Below are 22,230 nucleotides of genomic sequence, written 5' to 3'. Positions count from 1 at the left end.
AAAACGATACAAAATTGAGCAGTGACAACTGTACAGCATCTTTACTGCAGTCCAGACCTGTCTCCTTTCACATGCTCTACGCCTCGACTATTCTCTATCTTGAAAATAACTTACAAATTACGGCTAAACTCGACAGTCTTTTGAAATCAGTGAATAAAATTATCCATCAAAATCCAATTATACCATCCTAACGCGTTGCAGAGAGGAAAATATCTGTCATCTCCCAAGGAAGTAACTGCGCAAAGCTGCCAAGAAGGAAAAAAATCTGGAAGGAGATTAAACATACAAAATTATAATTAAAAGCTGGCATTGCAGTACATATCAATGTAAAGAGACACTGGCCTCACTAATGAAGCTTAAAGAAACTTGTAACAGCTTCTTGACGACTTCGTTACATAGAAACTGCCATTGCCACCGTTCATGCAAATCTCCATTTCCAGGCATTCTCGAAGGTCATCAAGACTGATGTATTGCTGTTTGGCTGGCATGGGTGACATCAGATATTTAGCAGAATGAGTGGGACTGTGGATCCACACGTATGGCTCAGAACTCCCATCGTAGAAGTAGCTGCTCTTGGCTCGGGGAGCATAGCTTCTGTATATCTTCTTGCGCCTCAGCATCTTACTGCAGCCGGGCTTAAGTGTATAGGTCTTCATTAGAATCGATCCTACCCTTATCTGTATTTCAACAGGCCGGTCAGTCAAGTTTCTGACTGCCGTTTTGGATTCGGGTGATCTCTTCCTCATCATCAACCACAACAAGAATAAGCACATTATTTCACTCGACACTGATAGCAAAATGAGATCGAACGTTTGTATCAACTAAAATATTATGTCGTTGGGCAACACCACTTAGTTTAAGTTCGGTGAAGCGCATTAATACTACAGACGAAGCAACAATTCATTATATATGATAGCAGTGTAGCAGGTGTGAGAGAAGACAGTAGAAAACTTGTATGGAGAAGACAACAAAGAATGAATCGATGGGGTTTACAGGACGGTAGGCATGGAAACATGGGCTCCCTCCGATGGAGTTCTACAGGACAGTGCGAATGGCCGCATCGACCATTAAGATGCTGGAAGGAATTATAGTCAAGGTGTCACTGCGTCACAATGGCCCTTAAGGTGTAACAACTTACAACCAAAGCTCACAAACGTCATTTAGAAGACTGAGTTTGGCTTGGAGTCGAAGATTTCTTGGTATATAATCGAGGAGAAGCAAAACGAAGGACAAGTACGTTAATTTGAGTGAGGCGGCATATTAATTTTCCGCCGTTTGAATTGATTGTTGATGTGGTTTTGTCTGCAGACTTCTCCTGTACTTCGCAAACGTCCCGTCTATCATTAATGTCGGAAGTACGTTAATTGTCTTGGGGTCCGAAGTCTTTGGACAGATTAATGATAACATCGTTATTGGTTTCAAAGTTCCTAATTGCCCATGCCATTACATCTTGAATGATAAGATCATTATTGCCTACAAATTGCCCATCTATAATTACGGAAGTGTCTATAGAGGGGGAGGAATTGCCAGTTTATAATTACCGAAGGAAGTGTTTATAGAGGGGAGGAATTGCTGGGAGAGTTAAAAGTGGTTGGAATTTTGGTAGAAAAAGACTAAAAAATCTTGTACTAAAAATGTTTGAATCATGTTTTTGATGGTAGAAATAGATTCAGCACCATCAAAAATCTATGAAACACCCCAAACCTTGAAATTTAATCACTATAACATAGATTTACAAAATTCCATGACATATTTGATCGAAATCTTGCCGAAATTTAAATAATTTTCAGAGGAAAAAGCACTTTAGTTAGACTAGCTATAAATTACAAAATCCATACCTATTAATCCCATTACATCTTTGATGATAAAACCATGGAATAAATTGCAGGAATACAGTATTTTTTCTCTTAAAATTTAACTATCAAATATGAATAAATCACCTCAAAAATTTCGTAAGGCACCTAAAATCTTGAGCATCAAAAATTGTAACTGGAATTTCCAAAACAAATTATCGAAATCATGCCGGAATTAGACTACGCTTAAAATCATTGTCGTTGTCAAATTGGCCATGCATAAATTAATTGGTACGCCGCTTCGAAAGTCGCGCCTTTAACCTAAATTCAAATTGCCCTAAACCTCGAGACAAGTCGGCTGGTAACGTTATAATCTACAGATCCAGATTCCCCGTACACCACAGCATTCTGATATTTGGTCATTTCTCTTCCGTATACCTACACGCCATGGCTATGGGCATTGCGAATTTGCGGGTGATAGTAAAGGCGTCTGACAACGATTTTCGTATGGCTTCGTTTCTGACGATCTGTTTCACTATTTGGGCAACCTGAATATTGTTGCAGTAACATTTTTCTGTTCTACTATTTTAGTCATCCGCGTGGAGTCAAAACCTGAATTTATTTTAACTACAGTTTTCTGATGTACCAAGTTGCTGTTCATTATTGGAGCAAATTTGAGAGACAATTTCTTGGCAGTCACTGGCCTAATGAATAAGTGCAGTGACTAATCAGCGGTGTTTGAAATGGTAAATTTTGAAAGAATTGAATGTATTTATAGATTAAAAACTCATTAAAACATCCCACGCCACTTACCACTACTCTACGCATACCAAAATCATAGCGACATCTAATATTAAATATAGAAATATATAGAGAGGGGTTGTACAACTGAGACTAGCAATCAGCTATCACTTTCAGAATTCGGAAGCAATGATCGTACTCGACACATTAAAGACCGAATGCGGCTGCATAGCGGCACTAAATGACAACAACGCAAAACCTGGTTTCACAAACACATTAAACATCTCTCTGAAATAAACACATTAAACATAAAAACATTCTAGACACAACACTCTCCTGCTTTATTTCGTAGAAATTGCTCCACAGTTTCTTAGGTGATGCAATGTTGATCCTGGAACATTGTCTCGAGTGGTTTTAAGATTTCCCAAGAATTTGATGAAGGGGTTAATACTAAAAAAACTAAAAAGATGATTTTGGATTTTATACCCAAACCAAAAATCAAAATAACTTTTAATTAATTGTTCTTTTAAGTTTTGGAAGGCTGATACAACTTCAATCTGGTTTTTAAAAAAATCAAAATTTGCAATTAGAAAAAAAAAAAGAAAATAATAAGAGAATAAAATTTAATATACATGATTGAACTAATATAGTAGTGAAACTATAAAGATGTAAACATGCAGTTAAGAAAATTGACACTAATATAGTAGTGAATCTATAAAGATGTAAACATGCAGTTAAGAAAATTGACATCTAGACCTAGTTAAGTGGCCATGCAGCCATCAATTTATTTTCTCATGAAGTGGAAATTAGTAAAACTCATGCATGCACTTGTGGAGTGCCCAATAACCATGTTGTCATGGATGACTCCACTCATTAATCTAACTTAAGTATAATTAAGTGTATGTTGTCTCCAATACCCCATAAAGCACTACTAGAGAGAACATAATGAATGGGTCTCAATAAGAAGCCATGTAAAGTACCCATTTTACAATGCATCAAAGCAATATAGAATCGCTGCCACTAGAGAAAAGAGGAAAAACCACATGGGAATAACCCCCTTCAAAATACAAGATTTGGAAAAAAAAAATACAAGTATTAGGCAATCATGTCCTGATCAAAATGTTGACTACACCTTTATATTCAACATCTGTTGATAACAAAGAAATCACAAATTACTTTTTGTTGGACCAATAAATGGGATTCGAGCCAAAATTAAGAACATATTCTAAAGTGGACTTTCGATCAATGTTATTACCAACCAAATGTGAATTAGTGTGTCCAATGAGATCCAAATTACACCTTGCTACATAATGAATGTTGTTTTTTGTTAAACTAATAAATGAGATGAGAGCCCAAACTAAGAATAGATCTTGAAGTGGATTTGTGATCAATGTTATTGTCAATCTAATCTAAATTAGTGTGGCCAATGAGATCCAAAATACATCTTGCTACATAGTGAATCTTGCCTTTTTTTGGGTCAACAAATGGGTTCACAGCCCAAATTGAGAATATATCTTGAAATTGGACTTGCAATCCTTGTTATTAGCAACCCAATTTGAATCAATGTGGCCAATGAGATCTAAGGTACATCTTGCTACATAATAAATCTTGCTTTTTGTTGGACCAACAAATGGGGCCAAAGCCCAAACTGATAACATACCTTAAAGTGGACTTGTGATCAATGTTATTTACATCCCATTATGAACCAATGTGGCTAATGAAATCCAAAGTAAATCCTTTTACATAATAAATCCCATCACTAATTCTTCCCTAGACATATTTGAGTATGTGTTTGGCATATTTCCAAAGCAGCTCATGTGGCTCCTATTAGGATTCCAAGAAACTCTCCTAGGTTGTAGCTTGGAGATGCCTGGTAACATATAAATTCAACTATTGTTGCAGGTTTAATGGAAGGAATGATGGTTTGGTTCAAGCCAGATAACCACTTCTACTTTGTTTCACTCCAGACATGCGTGAACACCCCCAGACTACAAGGCTTTAGACCACCAATGCTCATAGTTTTAGATATAAAATGAGTATGGAGAATACTAATCACACCAGCAAATGAACAAGACCATGCGAAGGCCAACTGCAGCTAGTAAAGAAGCCTGTAAATATAATCTATTAATGCAAATACAGGATCACAACTCTCCTGCATTAGATAGAAAGAAACCTAAGAAACTCACTCAGTGATACATCCAAAATTCTAACACAAAGATAAGATGATAGTTATCTAGTGTGAAACCTCAAAGATCAAGAACACAGCATATCAGGCACAGCTTGGAATAGAGGAAAATGGGAAGTGAGCAGTTAACAGCAAAAGAAGCTTGTATTAGCTGAAAATGAAGACGAGCCGCTGCAAGTGGCAAAATATCTACAGTCTCCAGAAGTTGAACCTTACATCAAATGCCAACCTTGATTACATCTTGTTTCTGAGTATTTATAGATTTACATTACAAGGGCACTTGGTTGCTTAGGTGTGGAGGGGTCATAATTGACCACCAACGGCATTTAACTACCTGATGGAGTCTCTGAACGTGTTTGCTTACTTCAGTGAGTGAATCCGATCTGTTCAGGTGCTGTTTTGTCCTTTTGGGCTGTTGGAGTGCTCGTAATTGTAGAGTCCATAACTGATAAATTCAGTTATAGAGTCGTGCTTGTCCTTTTCTCCATTGGCCATGCTTTTGGTTAAATATGGTTGTTGGAGGTCTGACAGTGGCCGATGATGGCAGAACTAGTCATCTCCTTCTTCGGGCAACAAAATGGTCAGAGGACGTGGGATGCATGAGCAAGTGAATGATTTGGGTGAACGGGAAGAATAGTCGTCGAATCAAGGAAATGGACGGTGGAGATGGCTTGATGGAGGCTATTGGCTAAGGTGAGAGTGGGGTGAATTGGGGCCATCAGATCTTCAGCGGCCAGATCGGACGGTCATCGGGAAGCGAAGCTGCAAGGTCATTATTAGGCGAGCAGATTTAACGGGTGGTAACGGTATTCATCGCACTGCGTTTGGATGTTAAGTGGTAAAAGCCCAGGGTCACGCGATTCGATTCAGTGATCGACATGTAGCAGTGGATGAGAGAGAAAAACTTCTCTCATCGCGCATTATCGTTAGATCGAGTTGATGGCGCGATAAGAGCGAAGACCGTCAGATCTTGGCGGGGATGATTTGACGGTGAAGAGTGGCGGAGTGGGTCACCTTTATTAGGTGTGATGAGAGCCATTGGATCAGCGGGGTGATCGATGGTGGAGATGAGGCGTGACGAGTTATGAAAGCGCGAAGACATATGGTAGGGTCTTATGGTGGGTTTGGGGTTTCGCGGATGGGGCTAGGGCCAAAAGGGGTTAATCTGTCAGGTTTAGAAGAAAAATAGAGGAATGGAGGTGGTGGAGAGAAGGCGGGGTAAAAGGAAAAAGGGGAAATGACCCATGTGAACTTCCCTTTGAATGTAACCAATTAGACCATGATCCCTTTCTGACTTCTTTAGAAAATCAGCATTGTATAGCAGAGCTAACACTGGCTCCTTCTGGGGATGAAATCTTCCCAGTGAGGTTTCAAGAACTATAGACCACTGCCTTTCCTACAAAATAAGATCAGCAATATTTCCTAGTGTTTCATTGGGCATGGAGTCTAATTAATCCTACGCTAAAACTTTGTAAAAGACCATATTTATAATGCTAAGGCCTAGAAGCCTTAAACAACATAAATTTTCAGAAATCGCCCATTAACTGGGCCATCAAAAACTGTTTCTCCTTCCATACTTTGCAGCATGAAAGTGTTGTTCCCCTGAACCTGAGCAATAACAAATGGTTTGGTCCACATAGCATGGAACTTCCCATGATTGCCTTTCTTTTCCTTTAGTGCGTCCCATTTGAGCACCAAGTCTCCAATTTGAAAATTGTTCATCTTTGCCTTTTTGTCAAAAGCTTCCTTGATTCTCTTTTGATGTGTTGCAGGCTTCTCAATCAATTGATCTTTGATTTGATGTACTTCAGCCAATTCACTAATCCTCTTTGCCATGTCATTTCCCTCATCCTGTTCTTCCTGCAAGAATTTTACCACAAGGAGGGTTAACTGAATTGGGAATACAACCTCAATGCCATATACCAGCCTGAATGGAGAATTCCCTGTAGATTTCTTGGTGGTCACCTTGTCAGCCCACAATGCAAACTTCAGTTTGGAATCCCAATTCCTTTTGTTGTCTTCCAGCAGCTTTTTGATTATCCTTATCAGGCTTTTACTGGATGATTCTACTAGACCATTACCTTGAGGGTAATATGAGATGGAATGCACTAGCTTAATGCCCATTGAGTCACACATGTCCACCAACTCTTTTGCCTTGAATGTTGCTACATTGTCTGTAACTAATTTGTGTGGACAACCAAACCTGGTGAAAATGTTTTCTATTAAGAACTTCATGACCACATGATGATCAGCTTTCCTAGTAGGGATGGCTTCAATCCATTTAGTGAAGTATTCAGTGGCTACGAAGATCCATTTGTGTTGGCCGCTAGAATGTGGATTAATTTCCCCTATGAAATCCAAGCCCCATTGCTGGAAAGGGCCACTGACATGTATTGGCTTCAAGGGTAAAGACTTCAACTGATGTTTTCCTTCAAACCTCTGGCACCGGTCACAAGCTTTTACAAATGAAAAAACATCAGAAAGCAAAGTGGGCCAATAATACCCAGCGCTGAGGATTTTGTGGGCTGTGGTTTTCCAATAGTGATGTCCTCCACAGATGCTGGAATCAAACTGATGCATGACCTCCATAGATTGTTCTTTGTCCAGACATCTCAAAAGGATCCCAGATGAATCTCTCCAATACAACAATTTTTCATGGATACAGAACTTGCCTGCCCTGAGCTTAATAGTTCTAGCTTGGCTTGAACTTAGGCCTGGAGGAACTTCTAGCTTCAACAAAATTGAACTATTGTACAATACCATTCACAAGAAGCTAGATTTTCAGCCAACGACTGGTTCTGCCCTACTGATGCTTCTTCTGTCTATCCATCATCTGAGTTTGTGCTTATCAAATTCATGTCTAGCATCCTGCAGTTTTCTTCGGCCATCAGCTTGGCAAGGCCCTGACCTCTGGCAAGCTTGGTTGGCTTCAATTCTATATTGAACTCAATCAGCTTTGCAATCCATTTAGCCCTTCTTCCATCAACATTTGGCTGCATTAGGACATCCTTTACTGAAGCAGAGGTCACATATGCAATTACTTTGGAGTGCAGAATGTATATTCTGAAAGCTTTAAAGTGTTTGATAAGAGCATAAGCTTGTTTTTCTATAATATCATACCTTAGTTCAGCATCCCTTAAGGTTTTGCTGAAAAATGCCACTGGATGCTCTGAACCCTCATCGTCTTTCTGCAACAAGATTGCTGCAAGGGTGTCACCTGAAGCAAATGAGAAGATATGGAACTCCTTGCTGTAGTCTGGGCTGATTAAAGTGGGAGCCTCCATAATAGCTTTTTTGACAGCTTCAAAAGATCTTCTTGATGCATCAGTCCATTTGATCTCTGATCCCTTTTTTAGCATAGAGGTGATGTGCTTTACCAATTATGCAAAATTAGGAATAAACCTCCTTACAAAGTTTATTTTGCCCAAAAAGGATTGGATGTCCTTTATTGACCTTGGGACAGACAAGGTCTGTATTGCTTTTACTCTTTCTGTGTCAATCTTAACACCTGCAGCACAAACAATGTGTCCTAGAAGCTTGCCTTCTTCTAAAGAAAATTGTGACTTTTTAGGATTTACTGATATCCCAAACCTTATGCACTTCAGAAACACCTTCTTCAAATGCTGCACATGATCTTGAAGGCTGCTGGAAAATACCTTTATATCATCCAGGTAGATAAGGACGAGCTTATCCTTCTCTCCTACAAATGCTATATCCATAGCTCTCTGAAACGTGGCTCCAGCATTCATTAGCCCGAAAGGCATCTTGGAGTACATAAAAGTGCCCCATGGAGTGGTGAAAGCAGTCTTCTCTTGGTCATCTAGATGAGCAGCAACTTGGTTATACCCTGAAAATCCATCCAGGAAAGACATGACTTTGGTTCCTGAGACTTTCTGCAGAAAAATGCTCAATTTTGGGCAGAGGATAATTGTCTTTCTTAGAGCATTTGTTCAGGTTCTTGAAATAAACACATAGCCTGATTTCTCCACTCTTCTTCCTCACCACTACCAAGTTGGCTACCCACTTTGAATATCTCAGAGGAACTATGATTTTGGCAGCCAATAACTTCTTGATTTCTTTTTCAATCAGGGGGAGGAGCAAAGGATTTATGGGCCTCATATCTGCTTAAACGGAATGGTGTCTTTCTCCAATGGGATCTTATGCTGGATGATCTTTTTGTCATACGTTTTAAGGCCACTATATTCCTAGGCAAAGACATCAACAAATTGTTTCATTAAGGTGAAGTACTCAGAACTTTGGGCAGCAGACAGATGGGTGGACAGATTTATATACTTGGGGTGATCTGGACTTCCTATGCTATGCCTATGGACTACAAACTGATCTTCTTTTTGGGCAATCTTATGAGGCACATCATTATGATCAAACAACTTCTCTAGAGGCACTAGTCCTCTTGGTATATGATTGTTAGGCAATTGTACAATATTGTCTTGGCCAATTCTGTTCCTTAGCTGGGGTTGGGGACTTTCCTCCAAGGTTTCATTCTCTTGATCAATTTTCATTTCAGAGAATTCATCAACGAATTGTAGAAACCTATTTACTTCATCATCATCCTCAAAAACTTTCTAGTTGGACATTATCAGGCAAGGATGGTCTATATTTTACCTGGACTTCATAAACCAATTTAGGGGGCATGGGAGGGATGAACATGCTAGCAGACACAGCAAGGGAATCAGCAAGCTGATTTTTTACTCTAGGAATATATGAGATACAAAAACTATCAAAAGCATCTTTAAGTCTCCATACCTCATCTCTATACGCTTTCAACCTTGGGTGCCTTGATTGGAATGTTTTGTTCACCTGCTGAATGATGAGATCAGCGTCTCCAAACACCTTTATGTCTTTGATTCCCATGTCTTTGGTAGCGTTTAAGCCCAATATCAGAGCCTCATACTCTACTATATTGTTGGTGACCTGAAAAGTCAGCTTAAAAGACAGATGTGTGCTTTCTTGTTTTGGAGACACTAGCACCACTCCTGCTCCTGCAGTTTCCCTTGAACAGGCTCCATCAAAGAACATATCCCAAGCCTGTGTCCCTTCTTCTTCCATGGCCTGGCCTACTGGTTTCTTGAGCTGCACCGGGGTCTTATGGGATTCTTCAATTTGGAGAATACATGCCCCAAAGTCAGTGTCCACGGCATAAATAGGATGATTAGTGGGATTCTTCTCATCACTGATAATATAGGCTAGCTGGGCTTCCTTGTACAATCTTCTGCCTTCTCCTACAAAAACTAGGATAGTGGCATAAGATAAATCATTTTGTAATGTCCCACCCAACCTCTTAATCCATCCTCTGGAAAGTAGCATACCAAACTTGGGGGGACGTCTGCTACCACAATATCTATCATCATGCTTTGCATGGGCAGCTGAGTTAGGGTGATGGCTAAGTCTTTGATTAACCCTAGACACTTCACCTTCCTTGAATCAATGGAGAATAAATCATGATAAGGTCTGGTAATGTCAAGGCCTAACTCTTCCATGATAGCTTTGGGCATCAGATTGTGGCTGGCACCTGTGTCCAGCAGACAGTTATGGAGGATTTTGTCATGGATGATCAAGGAGACATAAAATGATGGAGAATTTTCATCAGAAGGTTCAGTCATTGGGCTAAGCACAACTACAGGTTTGTCATCTCATAAATTGACATAGTCGTTGGAGGCTTGTGAGGCTTTTAGCTCAAGGGCATCAAGGATGGGCTTTCTAAAGACCTCACTCTTTGCAAGTTCTACCAGAGGTACAGATATTTTTAACTTCTGGACTTCTGATTCAAAACTGAAAGGGGAAGGGGACTTGTCAAGGCCCCTTACCTCTTGAGCTGGTGCCTTCAACATGATAGGATCAGCTATTGGTCTTTTTTGTTTGCTGATCTGCTGCTCTATAGGGACAATAGCTCTTTGGATAGGATTCTCTTTGACATTACTTGTTCTCGACCTCAAGTTATATCTTTGCTGGTCTTTAGTTTGTAGAAAAGCTTCTCTGTCCCACTCTTGACGGGTCTGGTCCCTGAGTAATGACTCTTCGTAGGCAGCTAATGTCAAAAAGGCAGCATTGCCCTTATCTTCCATGCAGTGAATCTCATCCTCTTCATTAAATTGTTCCTCTTCCATGACTATGTTCTAGAAAGGAGCCTTAACTCTTTGTTCTTCACTGGCCTCTTTACCCTTCTGAATGATCTGCAATTGTTCATTTGCTCTTCTGAATGGATTTGGATTTTTAGGAGCAAATGTGTTAGGAAGCCTTGCTTTCCTAGAACTCTGCTCAACCTTTAGTTTGGATATTTCAGTAACCAATGACTCTATCATCTTAGTCATTTTGTCTATTTTGGGTTCTGAAGATGAAGAAGAAGAGGAAGACTTACCTCTCTACCTCCTCCTATCAGCATGTCCTTTGAGTTTCTCTACAGCCATGATATTGGATTCCACCTCCAAGGCTGCATCTAGCATTTCAGCTAGGGAGGCACATCTTCTTTCTCTTAATAGCAGGCAAAAATCAGAATCAAAGGCATTGGCATAAGTAAGTTTGGTAGAGGTGGGTGTAGGCTTCACTTCAGCTGGTATCTTTCTATACATATGATTGAATCTTTTATTAAAGTCAGACAATCACTCCCCATTTTCCCTTTTCAGGTTGCCAAACTCAGTATGGTAATATAGCAGGTCTTTATTATCTCCCCAATGTTTTAAAAACACATCATCTAATGCTTCAATATCTGCTATAGACCTAGGGGTCAACTCTCTGAACCACTTTTTAGCCTCTCCATCAAGGCTTTGGACAAATACCTTCATCCACACATCATCTTCGTTGATATCTAGGTTATCAACATAGTTATAAAAAGACTCAAGGTGTTCTTTGACTGTTACTCCCTCTGTACCAGTGAACTTAGGCATGTATTTCTGATATTCTCCTGCAGCCATGGCATTCAAAGGAACCAGCAGGACCAGGGGTCCATACCTAGCAGCTATGATTCTTTCCATTTTGGTAGGTGCTTGTAGGCCTACCATGACTGGGGTAGATGGAATGATATTGGCTGTTTGAAAGGCAGGGAGTTGAGAGATAACTGACAAGGCTAAAGGGATATGATGGATTGGAAGGGAGGTTTCCTTTGGACTAAGATCCAATAGGGAACTTATTGAACAAGGAGCTCTATGAATCTCTGAGAGTATTTCTTCACTGGTAATGCTAGGCTCTATATTTTCAACATATACATGTTCAGTTACAAGCCTTTCTTGTAGAGATACATAAGATTGATTAGGCTTACATGATCCTGATGCTCCATTTTGCGATGTCTTCCTCTGCTTGACAATCTTCTCAGGGTCAGGCACTGGGTCAGCTGGTGATTTCTGAGGATTTCTCCGAGTATGCCTCACAAACTATGACAGAACTGTGATGTGGAGTCGCCAAAAGGTTGGTCCTCCAATAGAGTTTCCAGATAGATTATTACAACCAAAAATGTGTCCAGACTTTGTCTATCATCAAAGCTGGATCTGTGTTGCTCTCCCAGGGAAGCTGAGCTTCAATCTCCTGTCCCCGCCAATGGCACCAATTATGTTAGGATTCCAAGAAACTCTCATAGGTTGTAGCTCGGAGATGCCTGGTAACATATAAATTCAACTATTGTTGTAGGTTTAATGGAAGGAATGATAGTTTGGCTCAAGCCAGATAACCACTTCTACTTTGTTTCACTCCAGATATGTGTTAACACCCCAGACTACAAGGCTTTAGACCACCAATGCTCACAGTTTTAGACATAAAATGAGTATGGAGAATACTAATCACACCAGCAGATGCACAAGACCATGTGATGGCCAGTTGCAACTAGTAAAGAAGCCTGTAAATCTAATCTATTAATGCAAAGACAGGATGACAACTCTCCTGCATTAGATAGAAAGAAACCTGAGCAACTGACTCAGTGATACATCCAGGATTCTAACACAAAGATAAGATGACAGTTATCTAGTGTTAAACCTCAAAGATCAAGAACACAGCATATCAGGCACAACTTGGAATAGAGGAAAATGGGCAGTGAGAAGTTAACAGCAAAAGAAGCTTGTATTAGCTGAAAATGAAGACGAGACGCTGCAAGTGGAAAAATATCTACAGTCTCCAGAAGTTGAACCTTACATCAAATGCCAACCTTGATTACATCTTGTTTCTGAGTATTTATAGATTTACATTACAAGGGCACTTGGCCGCTTAGGTATGGAGGGGTCATAATTGACCACCAATCGCATTTAACTGCCTGATGGAGTCTCTAAACGTGTTTGCTTGCTTCAGTGAGTGAATCTGATCTGTTCAGGTGCTGTGTTGTCCTTTTGGGCTGTTGGAGTGCTCGTACTTGTAGAGTCCATAACTGATAAATTTAGTTACAGAGTCGTGCTTTTCCTTTTCTCCTTTGGCCATGCTTTCGGTTAAATATGGTTGTTGGGGGTCTGACAGTGGCTAATGATGGTGGAACTGGTCATCTACTTCTTCAGGCAACAAAATGGTCAGTGTACGTGGGATGCATGAGTAGGTGGATGATTTGGGTGAATGGGAAGAATATCCGTCAGATCAAGGAAATGGATGGCAGAGATGGCTCGATGGAGGATATAGGCCGAGGTGGGAGCGGGGTGAATTGGGGCTGTCAGATCTTCAGCGGCCAGATCGGATGGTCATCGGGAAGCGAAGCTGCAAGGTCGTTATCGGGAGGGCAGATTTATCGGGTGGTAATGGTATTCATTGCACTGCTTTCAGACGTTAAGCGGTAAAAGCCCGGGGTCGTGCGATTCCATTCAGTGATCGACACGTAGCGGCGGATGAGAGAGAAAAACCACTCTCATCACGCACTATCGTTCGATCAAGTTGATGGCACGATAAGAGCGAAGACAATCAGATCTTGGTGGGGATGATCTGATGGTGGAGAGTGGTGGAGTGGGTCACCTTTATTGGGTGTGACGAGAGCCGTTGGATTGGTAGGGTGATCAACAGTGGAGATGAGGCACGACGAGTTATGAAAGTGCATAGAAATATGGTAGGGTCTTATGGTGGGTTTGGGGTGTCGCACATGGGGCTAGGGCCAAAAGGGGTTAATCTGTTGGGTTTAGAAGAAAAATAGAGGAATGGGGGTGGTGGAGAGAAAGCGGGGTAGAAGGAAAAAGGGGAAATGACCCATGTGAGCTTCCCTTTGAATGTAACCAATCTGACCATGATCCTTTTCTGACTTCTTTAGAAAATCAGCGTTGTATAGCAGAGCTAACAGCTCCTACATGCATTTAAAAATTGTGCTTACTACGAATGAGAAATCTAGACTAGAGTGAGTGAGATAGAGGAGACTCCCCATAAGTTTTCTACGCGTAATCCAATTAACCAATGGTGTACCCTTTCCATCCTCAAGGTGTACCCCCAATAAGAAAGGTGTAAATGTTGGCTTGTAACCAGTCATGTGAAAGTGAACTAAGAGATCTCTCACATACTAGAACTAAGAATTGTGATCGCAAAATAATTCTAGTTATTTTCTAGTCCAACGAAGAAGTGTAATAGACCCCTAGCTATCATGGAAAAACTATTATGAGTTGTTTTGACTATAAAAATAGCTAAGGTTCAACTACCTTTGTATAATAGATCATCTACATAGAGCATTATGATCAACATTTGGATCCTATTTGTAGTAGTTGTGACTTAAGGTTGCAACAATGGTTCCATAAAACAATTACTTATATTCAGTTGCAATAATTGTGTGTTAAAGTTACAGCAGTTGTGGCTTGAGGTTGTAGGAGTTGTGACTTGGGGATACAACATTTGCGACTTAATATATATATATATATATATATATATATATATATATATATATATATATATATATATATATATATATATATATATATATATATATCGAGAGAGAGAGAGAGAGAGAGATCATTATACCTAGACAGTCCTTGTCAATATTGAAGTTGAGGCATAGATACATGGCAACAACCTTTATACAAGAAATATTTTAATTGAGAAAGGGAACAATAGTTGTAATTTAAGGTTGCAATAGCGGTTCCATAAAGTAGTTGCTTGTATCTGACTGCAGTAACCATGTGTTAAGCTACAACAATTGTGGCTTGACGTTGTAGGAGTTGTGACTTGGGGATGAAGTATCTACGACTTAGAATAAAACAAATTATATATAAAAGAAAATATATATATTAAGAGATCATTATACTTGACAAGTCCTTGTCAATATTGAAGTTGAGGCATAGATACATGGAAACAACCTTTATATGAGAATTTTTTTATTTGAGTAAGGGAACAACAATTGTAACTTAATATTGCAATAGCAGTTCCATATAATAGTTGCTTGTATCGTGTTGCAGTAATTGTGTGTTAAAGTTGCAATAACTATGGCTTGAGGTTGCAGGAGTTGTGACTTAGGGATGTAACATCTACGACTTAGAATAAAATAGATTATATATAAAAGAAAAAATATATAGAAAAATCAGAAAATAGAGATTGTAATAAATATATTGACTACGAAATATAATAGCTTAAAATATGTTGACTACTAAATGAGTTCCGAATTTTGAGTATATGGTATTGATAACCCATGATATTATAAGCAAATTTATTTACAAATTAAAAATCGCCATAATTAAACTCGACAAAATATTTATTTTTAAAACTATTATTATAAAAAAAATTAGTAAGCATTTAAAATAAACTTATTTATATAATTTAATTAAATTTAAATGTTATAAGTAAATATTGTGATGCTTATTAACATCTATCAACTTCACTATTTAATCAATATAATTGAAATAATATTAATTACCCTAAAACAAAAACTCAACATCAAATTTTTTTTTTGAATTCATAACTGAAATTCGAGCACCAATTCAATTTTCATCATAATAACAAGGAAAAAAGATTATATAATATTCATTCTATTCATCATAGTATAGTTAGTTTCCTGTGCAAAAATATTTGGATTTCTAGCTTGGGTGGTTGGGTGGAATACTTGTTATCTTCCCCACACGGGATAGAGTCTTGTAAGTTGACATGTTTGCCTTTTTGCCTTTTAGAATAGAGTAACTTGTTGCTCTCTAAATTAGCCTATATTTTGAGCGTTGGCGTAGTACCAGCAACCTCTCTCTTGCCTTGAAACTGAGAGGGACAATGGATTTCTTCCCTGGACAGTATCTGATACCAAAATTTTTCTGTTGAAACAAATATAATGCATGAGTATAAACAATCCATATAAATCTGGAAGTTTTGGAAAGTGATGGATATAAAAGGAAAAAGGTTAATTACTTTAAACTTTTACTCGTACACAATTTTTATTATATTTATATATTTTGTTAAAATTAAGGAGGAAAAAACTTATAATCTGAAACATACAGCTCTCAGATGAGCAAGTTGCACCTGGAGACTACACAAAGCAGAGAACACTCTACAAATTCATTATTCAAATCAGAATATATAAGTTTACATCATAATAGGGAGAATTAGAACTGACACCTAGAAAATAGGAACTAATCTTAATCTAGGACACACGCTCAACTGTGAAACAAAATCTCTCCAATAATACATATTCTCCATTAATTTCAACACTCCCCCTTAATGGAGAAAGGAGCCTGTACTCCTAACATCTCCCTAAACATTTCAAATATAATCCTCCCAAGAGGCTTAGTAAAACTATCTACAACATTATCACAAGTATTACAATATTCAATAAGAATTTCTTTAGACTGAACCTTCTCTCTAACAAAATGAAACTGAGTATCAATATGCTTTGTGTTTTTGTGAAACACAGGGTTGTTCGCCAACTTGATTGAGCTTTGGTTGTCACATGTGATTACTATTGCATCTTTTTGTTCTTCTTTAGCATCATGGAGAAGTCTCCTCAACCAAATAGCCTCACACATGGTTGCTTACATTGCCTGATACTCTGCTTCTGCAGAAGATAAGGAAAAAGTACTTTGCTTCTTCTTACTCCAAACAATTACGTTGAACCCAATGTTCAAAGCATAAATTGTTATGGATCTTCTGTCATCCAGGTTTCCTACCCAGTCTGAATCTGAAAAACCTGTCAAATTAACATCAGAAGAATCAATGTACCTAATACCAAAATCAATGGTTCCTTGAAGGTATCTCAAGACACCTTTTGTTGCTACCCAGTGGTTCTCAAGAGGTTTTGACATGAATTGACTTAACACACTGACTGAGAATGCTAAGTTTGGTCTAGTAGTAGTCAAATAAATCAGACTCCCAACTAGTTGTCTATACAATGTGGCATCCACCTCTTTGGAATCATCCTCCATCCGAAGTTTAAGATTCTGCTGTAAAGGCACTGAGGCAGCTTTGCACTACTCCATTATGAACTTTTTCAATAACCCTCTAACATACTTCCCTTGAGTGAGAAAAGTCTACCCAAAGTCCCTCCAAACTTCCAAACCCAAACAATAGTGTAATTCTCTGAGGTCTTTCATTTCAAAAACTTGCGACATCTGCACTTTGATTTCTTTAATCAATTCATCATCATTTCCTGTGATAGTTAGATCATCTACATATAAAGAAATCAAAAACAATTTGCCCCTTTTCATCAAACACAATATACATATTTGGGTCATTTTTTCTCCTTTTATAACTATGTTGCAAGAAGAATGATTTAATTTTTTCATACCATGACCTGGGTTCCTGTTTTAAACCATATAATGCCTTCTGTAATTTGTAGACTAAATTCTCCTGCCCCTGTTTGATAAACCCTTCAGTTTGTTTTAAATAAACCTCTTCTTTCAATTCTCCATTTAAAAATGCAGACTTCACATCTAGTTGGTGTAGACTCCAATGATGTTTTGTAGCTAGAGTTATCAACATTCTAATAGTGTTTAGCTTAGTTACCGGAGAAAATGTTTCCTCATAATCAATTCCTTCTCTTTTTTAGTAACCTTTGGCTACTAGCTTAGCTCTCTATTTGTCTACACTACCATCAGATTTAAATTTAGCTTTATATAACCATTTACAAGCTATAGGTTCTTTCCCTTCCAACAATTCAACTAAATCCCACGTTTTTTTCTTAATTATTGACTCATATTCCTCTTCCATGGTTTCCCTCCATTCATCATATTGACTTGATTCTTTATAATTTGAGGGTTCAACAACATTTAACATACTATTTATAAGAGCATGATCCCTATATCTTGTTGGTAATTGAGTCTTCCTACCTGATCTCCTTAGTGGCAGACTCACACAAATCTGTGTTTCGCATTCCTTAGCGGACTTGGCTTGCTAACTGTATCTACATCACTAGTCTCTTCCTTGTGCTATCGTTGCTGCTGCTACACATGGTTGTCTTTAGTTTCCTCATTGTTATCCTCAATCAACAAAGGAATGTGCCACTCCGCATAGCCTTTATCTCTATTTGCTTCATCAATTTTCTCATGAAATATAACATCTCTACTCGGAAACAACTTGTGAGTAGATGGATTAAATAGTTTGTATGCTTTAAACTCAGTACAATACCCTAAAAATATGCATTTGATGGCCTTTGCATCCAATTTCTTTCTATCCTCTTTAGGAACATGAGGAAAAGATTTTGAATCAAAAACTCTTAAATGACTAACTACAGGCTTAAAACCATATAAAGCCTTGAATGGAGTCTTAAGGTCAAGGATCTTTGTTGGACTCCTATTCTTTAAATAGACTATAGTATTAATGGCTTCAACCCAAAAACCATTAGATAGGTTCTTACCTTTTAACATGATGCATGAACACTCCACCAGAGTTTTGTTCTTCCTCTCTACAACCCCATTCTATTGTGGAGTGTGGGGTACTATAAACTGTTGAATAATCCCATGGTCCCTACAATATTTGACGAAGTTTCCTAGCTTGTATTCTCCCCCTTGATCTGAACAGAGAATTTTGATGACCTTCCCTATCTGTTTTTCAATCATACTTCGAAACTCTTTAAAATATTCAAATGTATGACTCTTCTTTTTTAGAAAATATACCCAAGTATATCTTGTGCAATCATCAACAAATAATAAAAAATAATATGCTCCTCCTAATGATCTTGTCTGCATTGGTCCACATATGTCAGTGTGCACAAGTTCAAGGATATCTCTCTTTCTTCTATTTAAACTTGAGGGAAATTCATCCATGTGCATCTTCCCAAGTGCACATCCTTCACAATCAACATGTGCATTTTTTAAAATAGGGAGTCCATTGACCATACCTTGTTTTTGTAGCAGCAATAAGTCAGGAAGATTGATGTGTCTGAATCTTTGATGCCACAAATTCACTGTTGTCATAGATGTTGAAGTTAACACTTGATGTGGTGTGCTTGTAACATTCAACTTGTACAGACCTCCAACTCATATTCCTATTGAAATATTCCTGGTATATACATCACATTCTGAATACGCATGATATTACCATCAAGCAATATCACAGGAATATTTCCATATCCTTTAATCTGGTATCCTCTGTCATCACCAAGGTAGATATTAGCACCACTGTTGGTTTCTTTAAAAAATTAAAACCAATGTTTATTACCGGTCATGTGAGTGGAAGCTCCTAAATCCACAAACCAAGTTTTTGCTTCATCATCCTCAACAGAGAAAGCAGAATAAGACACAAACAGTCTGAGGTTCTGATTCTAATCTTCATCAACAAAGTTCCTTGCATGTTTCTTTTGTCTGTGTCAAGTTTCATCAAGCTTATTCTTATGGAAATTCCTAGCAATGTGACCAGATTTACAACAATAAAAACACTTGATCCCTGAATCATTTCTGGTCAAAGTCATACATTGAGGTGGTTTTCTCTGTGGTGTACCTCCACCTTTCTTTCTGGTGCCTGGTTTCCCTCTGAAAGGCTTTTTCTTCACGATTAATGCAAGATCTGAATTCTGGGGTTTAAGAGTCATTCACATCTCTTCCTCTTGCATCAAGATCCTTGTCAATTCTTTGAAATTGGGGGCTTTCTCCCTCGTATTCAAGCTCATAATAAGCATCTGATAATCATCAGTCATACCATTCATGGTGACTATGACAAGATGGTGCAGGAGCATCCGGACTTAGCTAGCAATGTGATTGTATGTTCACATGTTGTGGCTAACAAGAGATGAATTTCATTGACCTGAGTGGTCAAAATCAGTTTTAGTAGAGAGGTTGGATCTCTCGAATTAATCTTTATCTCAATTATTGTAATAATTAGAATATTGTATTATTTTTAGACTAAGAGATAAGTTGTTAGTATAGGTGTGTCTCAGGGCTTGGAAATAGGGATTTGATTGTTAGACGGATTGAGTTGTTAATGTAGTTAGGATAGGATTTGTTTCATAAAAGAAAAAATAATGTAATGACAGAGAGATTAGATGATTGAGAACAGAGTGTGTAAGTGAGAGTTTTGAGTGACAGAGATAGGGTTTGAGATTGAACAGAGGTTAGAAAAATGTTGTAATCAAGCCGAGAGGGAAGAAATCTATAATTTACATTTTGTTGAATAAATGATCAAGTGTGGTGTTGCGTGTTAATTTGGTACATAAATTCATTCGTATTGGTGTATTGGTGTTCTGGACTTAATCGGGTATTTTCTTTGTTTATAACACTTTATTCATAAATCGCAGTCGAATTAGTATTAAGTGTTAATAATGAGCTTAAACACTAAAAACCTTTCCTTAAGCACTTTTCCTTAAAGTATTGTTAAAAGCACGTGGGTTGTATTTGATAAGCGGGAAGCGATATATCGCGCGCCAGAAAGGAGGTAAGTGGTATTGTTCCAAGTCCACGTGATTAACCTCAGCGACCGTCACGTGGCTAAGGAAAACCACTTTTCTCACGTGCTATTGATTTGATATCGACCGTGCAAGAATCCACGTGAGATTGCGCGACAGCCGTTCGATTAGACAGTTCACATCGACGGTGGAGATCGTCCAGGTAAGCTAAAAGTGGATGATGCGATATCCGTTGGATCTAGAGGTTTAAGATCAACAGTGCGTATTGAAGCGCTCAACAAAAAAAGGAAAAGTCAAGGTGCGATCGGCGATGATTGGTCAGATAAAGAGAAAACCTTAGAAGGAAAACACACATAAAAAAAAAAAAAATTACACGCAATTGATTGGTTATAAAGTTAACCATTAGTCTAATAAAAGACTACCACCTCATTGTTCATCAACCTCCTACATCATTTTGGTATTAGAGCACAGAGATTAAGTTTGCTACCGTAAACATGCCACCGAGGAGAGGAGCTGGCATAGGTCGGGGGAGACCTGTAGCAAATGCAGTTCTGCTGGATGAGATCCGGAGTTTGCGTACAAGGATGGAGACAATGGAGACTGCTCAGAGGAGAGCAACTGATGAAGGAGATGCCAGTGCGACAGAAGAATCTTCTGAGGAAGAAGAAGAGGTTGAAAGTGAAGTTGCCAAAGTTCTCAAGGTGTTGGCTAAAGCAAGTGGAAGACCAAAGATGGAAATACCTTTGTATGATGGGAATCTCAATGTAGAAGAGTTGATGGACTGGATCAGTTCATTAGACAAGTATTTTGACTATGAGGAGGAGGTTGATGACAAAAAGAAGGTGAAATTTGCAGTTACCAAATTGAAGGGTCATGCAGCTATCTAGTGGCATGAATTACAAACATCCAGAGCAAGAAAAGGGATTTCCAAGATCAAACAATGGGATAAAATGGTAAGTAAATTGAAAGTTAAATTTATGCCAAAAGATTATCAGTTAAATCTTTTTAGATAGTTACAAAATTTGAGGCAAAAATGAATGAATGTCAAAGAATACACATAAGAGTTTTATAAGCTGAACATTAGAGCAGGACATGCAGAGGATGATGAAGAGAAGGTAGCCAAGTATATCAATGGCTTGAGATATGACATACAGAATGAAATTAGCTTGCTGAGTTCAAAGACAATTGAAGATGCCTATCAAGTAGCTTTGAAGGCAGAAGAGAAGATGTTGAGGAAGCAAAATCAAAGGAACAGAGGGAAGAGTTCAGCAAGAGGTAGAGGAACTACCAGACCAAGATTTCAGCACCATTAGAGTGAAGCAGGAAGTTCAAGTAGTAGACCACCACAGAGAGGAGACTTTATTATAGGAAGAGTTGCACCCAGAGGAAGAGGTAGAGGAAGATAAATTCGGTGTTATACATGTGGAGAATGGGGGCATGGATCCGGGACTGTCCTCATAATAAAGCAACAAATCAGAGGAATGTCAATGTGGCTGAGGCAAGGGAGGAAAAACCTCAAATAGCAGACAAGGAAGAATCACCTGAAGTTGGAGAATCCTTGTTGTTGAAAAGGGTATTGCTTAAGGTAGAGAAAGAGACAGGAGAACCAGCTCAGAGAAAGAGTTTATTCAGAACTACATGCGAGTCAAGGGAAAATGTTGTAAAGTGATAATTGATAGTGGAAGCACTGATAACCTTGTTTCTACAGAAATGGTGGACAAGTTAGGACTAGTGAAAATAATACACCCTACTCCTTATAAAGTATCATTGTTGCAAAAAGGACATCAGCTTATTGTGATAGA

At 38.5% G+C, this 22,230-nt stretch overlaps 1 protein-coding gene across 1 annotated transcript; it reads right to left on the bottom strand.

The window, feature by feature from the left end:
• Positions 1-356: 356 nt before the first annotated feature.
• LOC149197911 (uncharacterized) lies at positions 357-746 on the bottom strand. The gene has a single exon (XM_089408859.1). It carries the CDS (start codon positions 744-746, stop codon positions 357-359), a length of 390 nt encoding a protein of 129 aa, XP_089264985.1.
• Positions 747-22,230: the final 21,484 nt, after the last annotated feature.

This window comes from Pinus tabuliformis, chromosome 2_2 (assembly GCF_031772625.1).
Source record: "Pinus tabuliformis cultivar Carrire ecotype Pingquan chromosome 2_2, CPIR1, whole genome shotgun sequence".
Lineage (NCBI taxonomy): Eukaryota > Viridiplantae > Streptophyta > Pinopsida > Pinales > Pinaceae > Pinus > Pinus tabuliformis.
The sequence above is the reverse complement of the archived record's forward strand: the minus strand, read 5'-3'. Positions and strand labels throughout refer to the sequence as shown.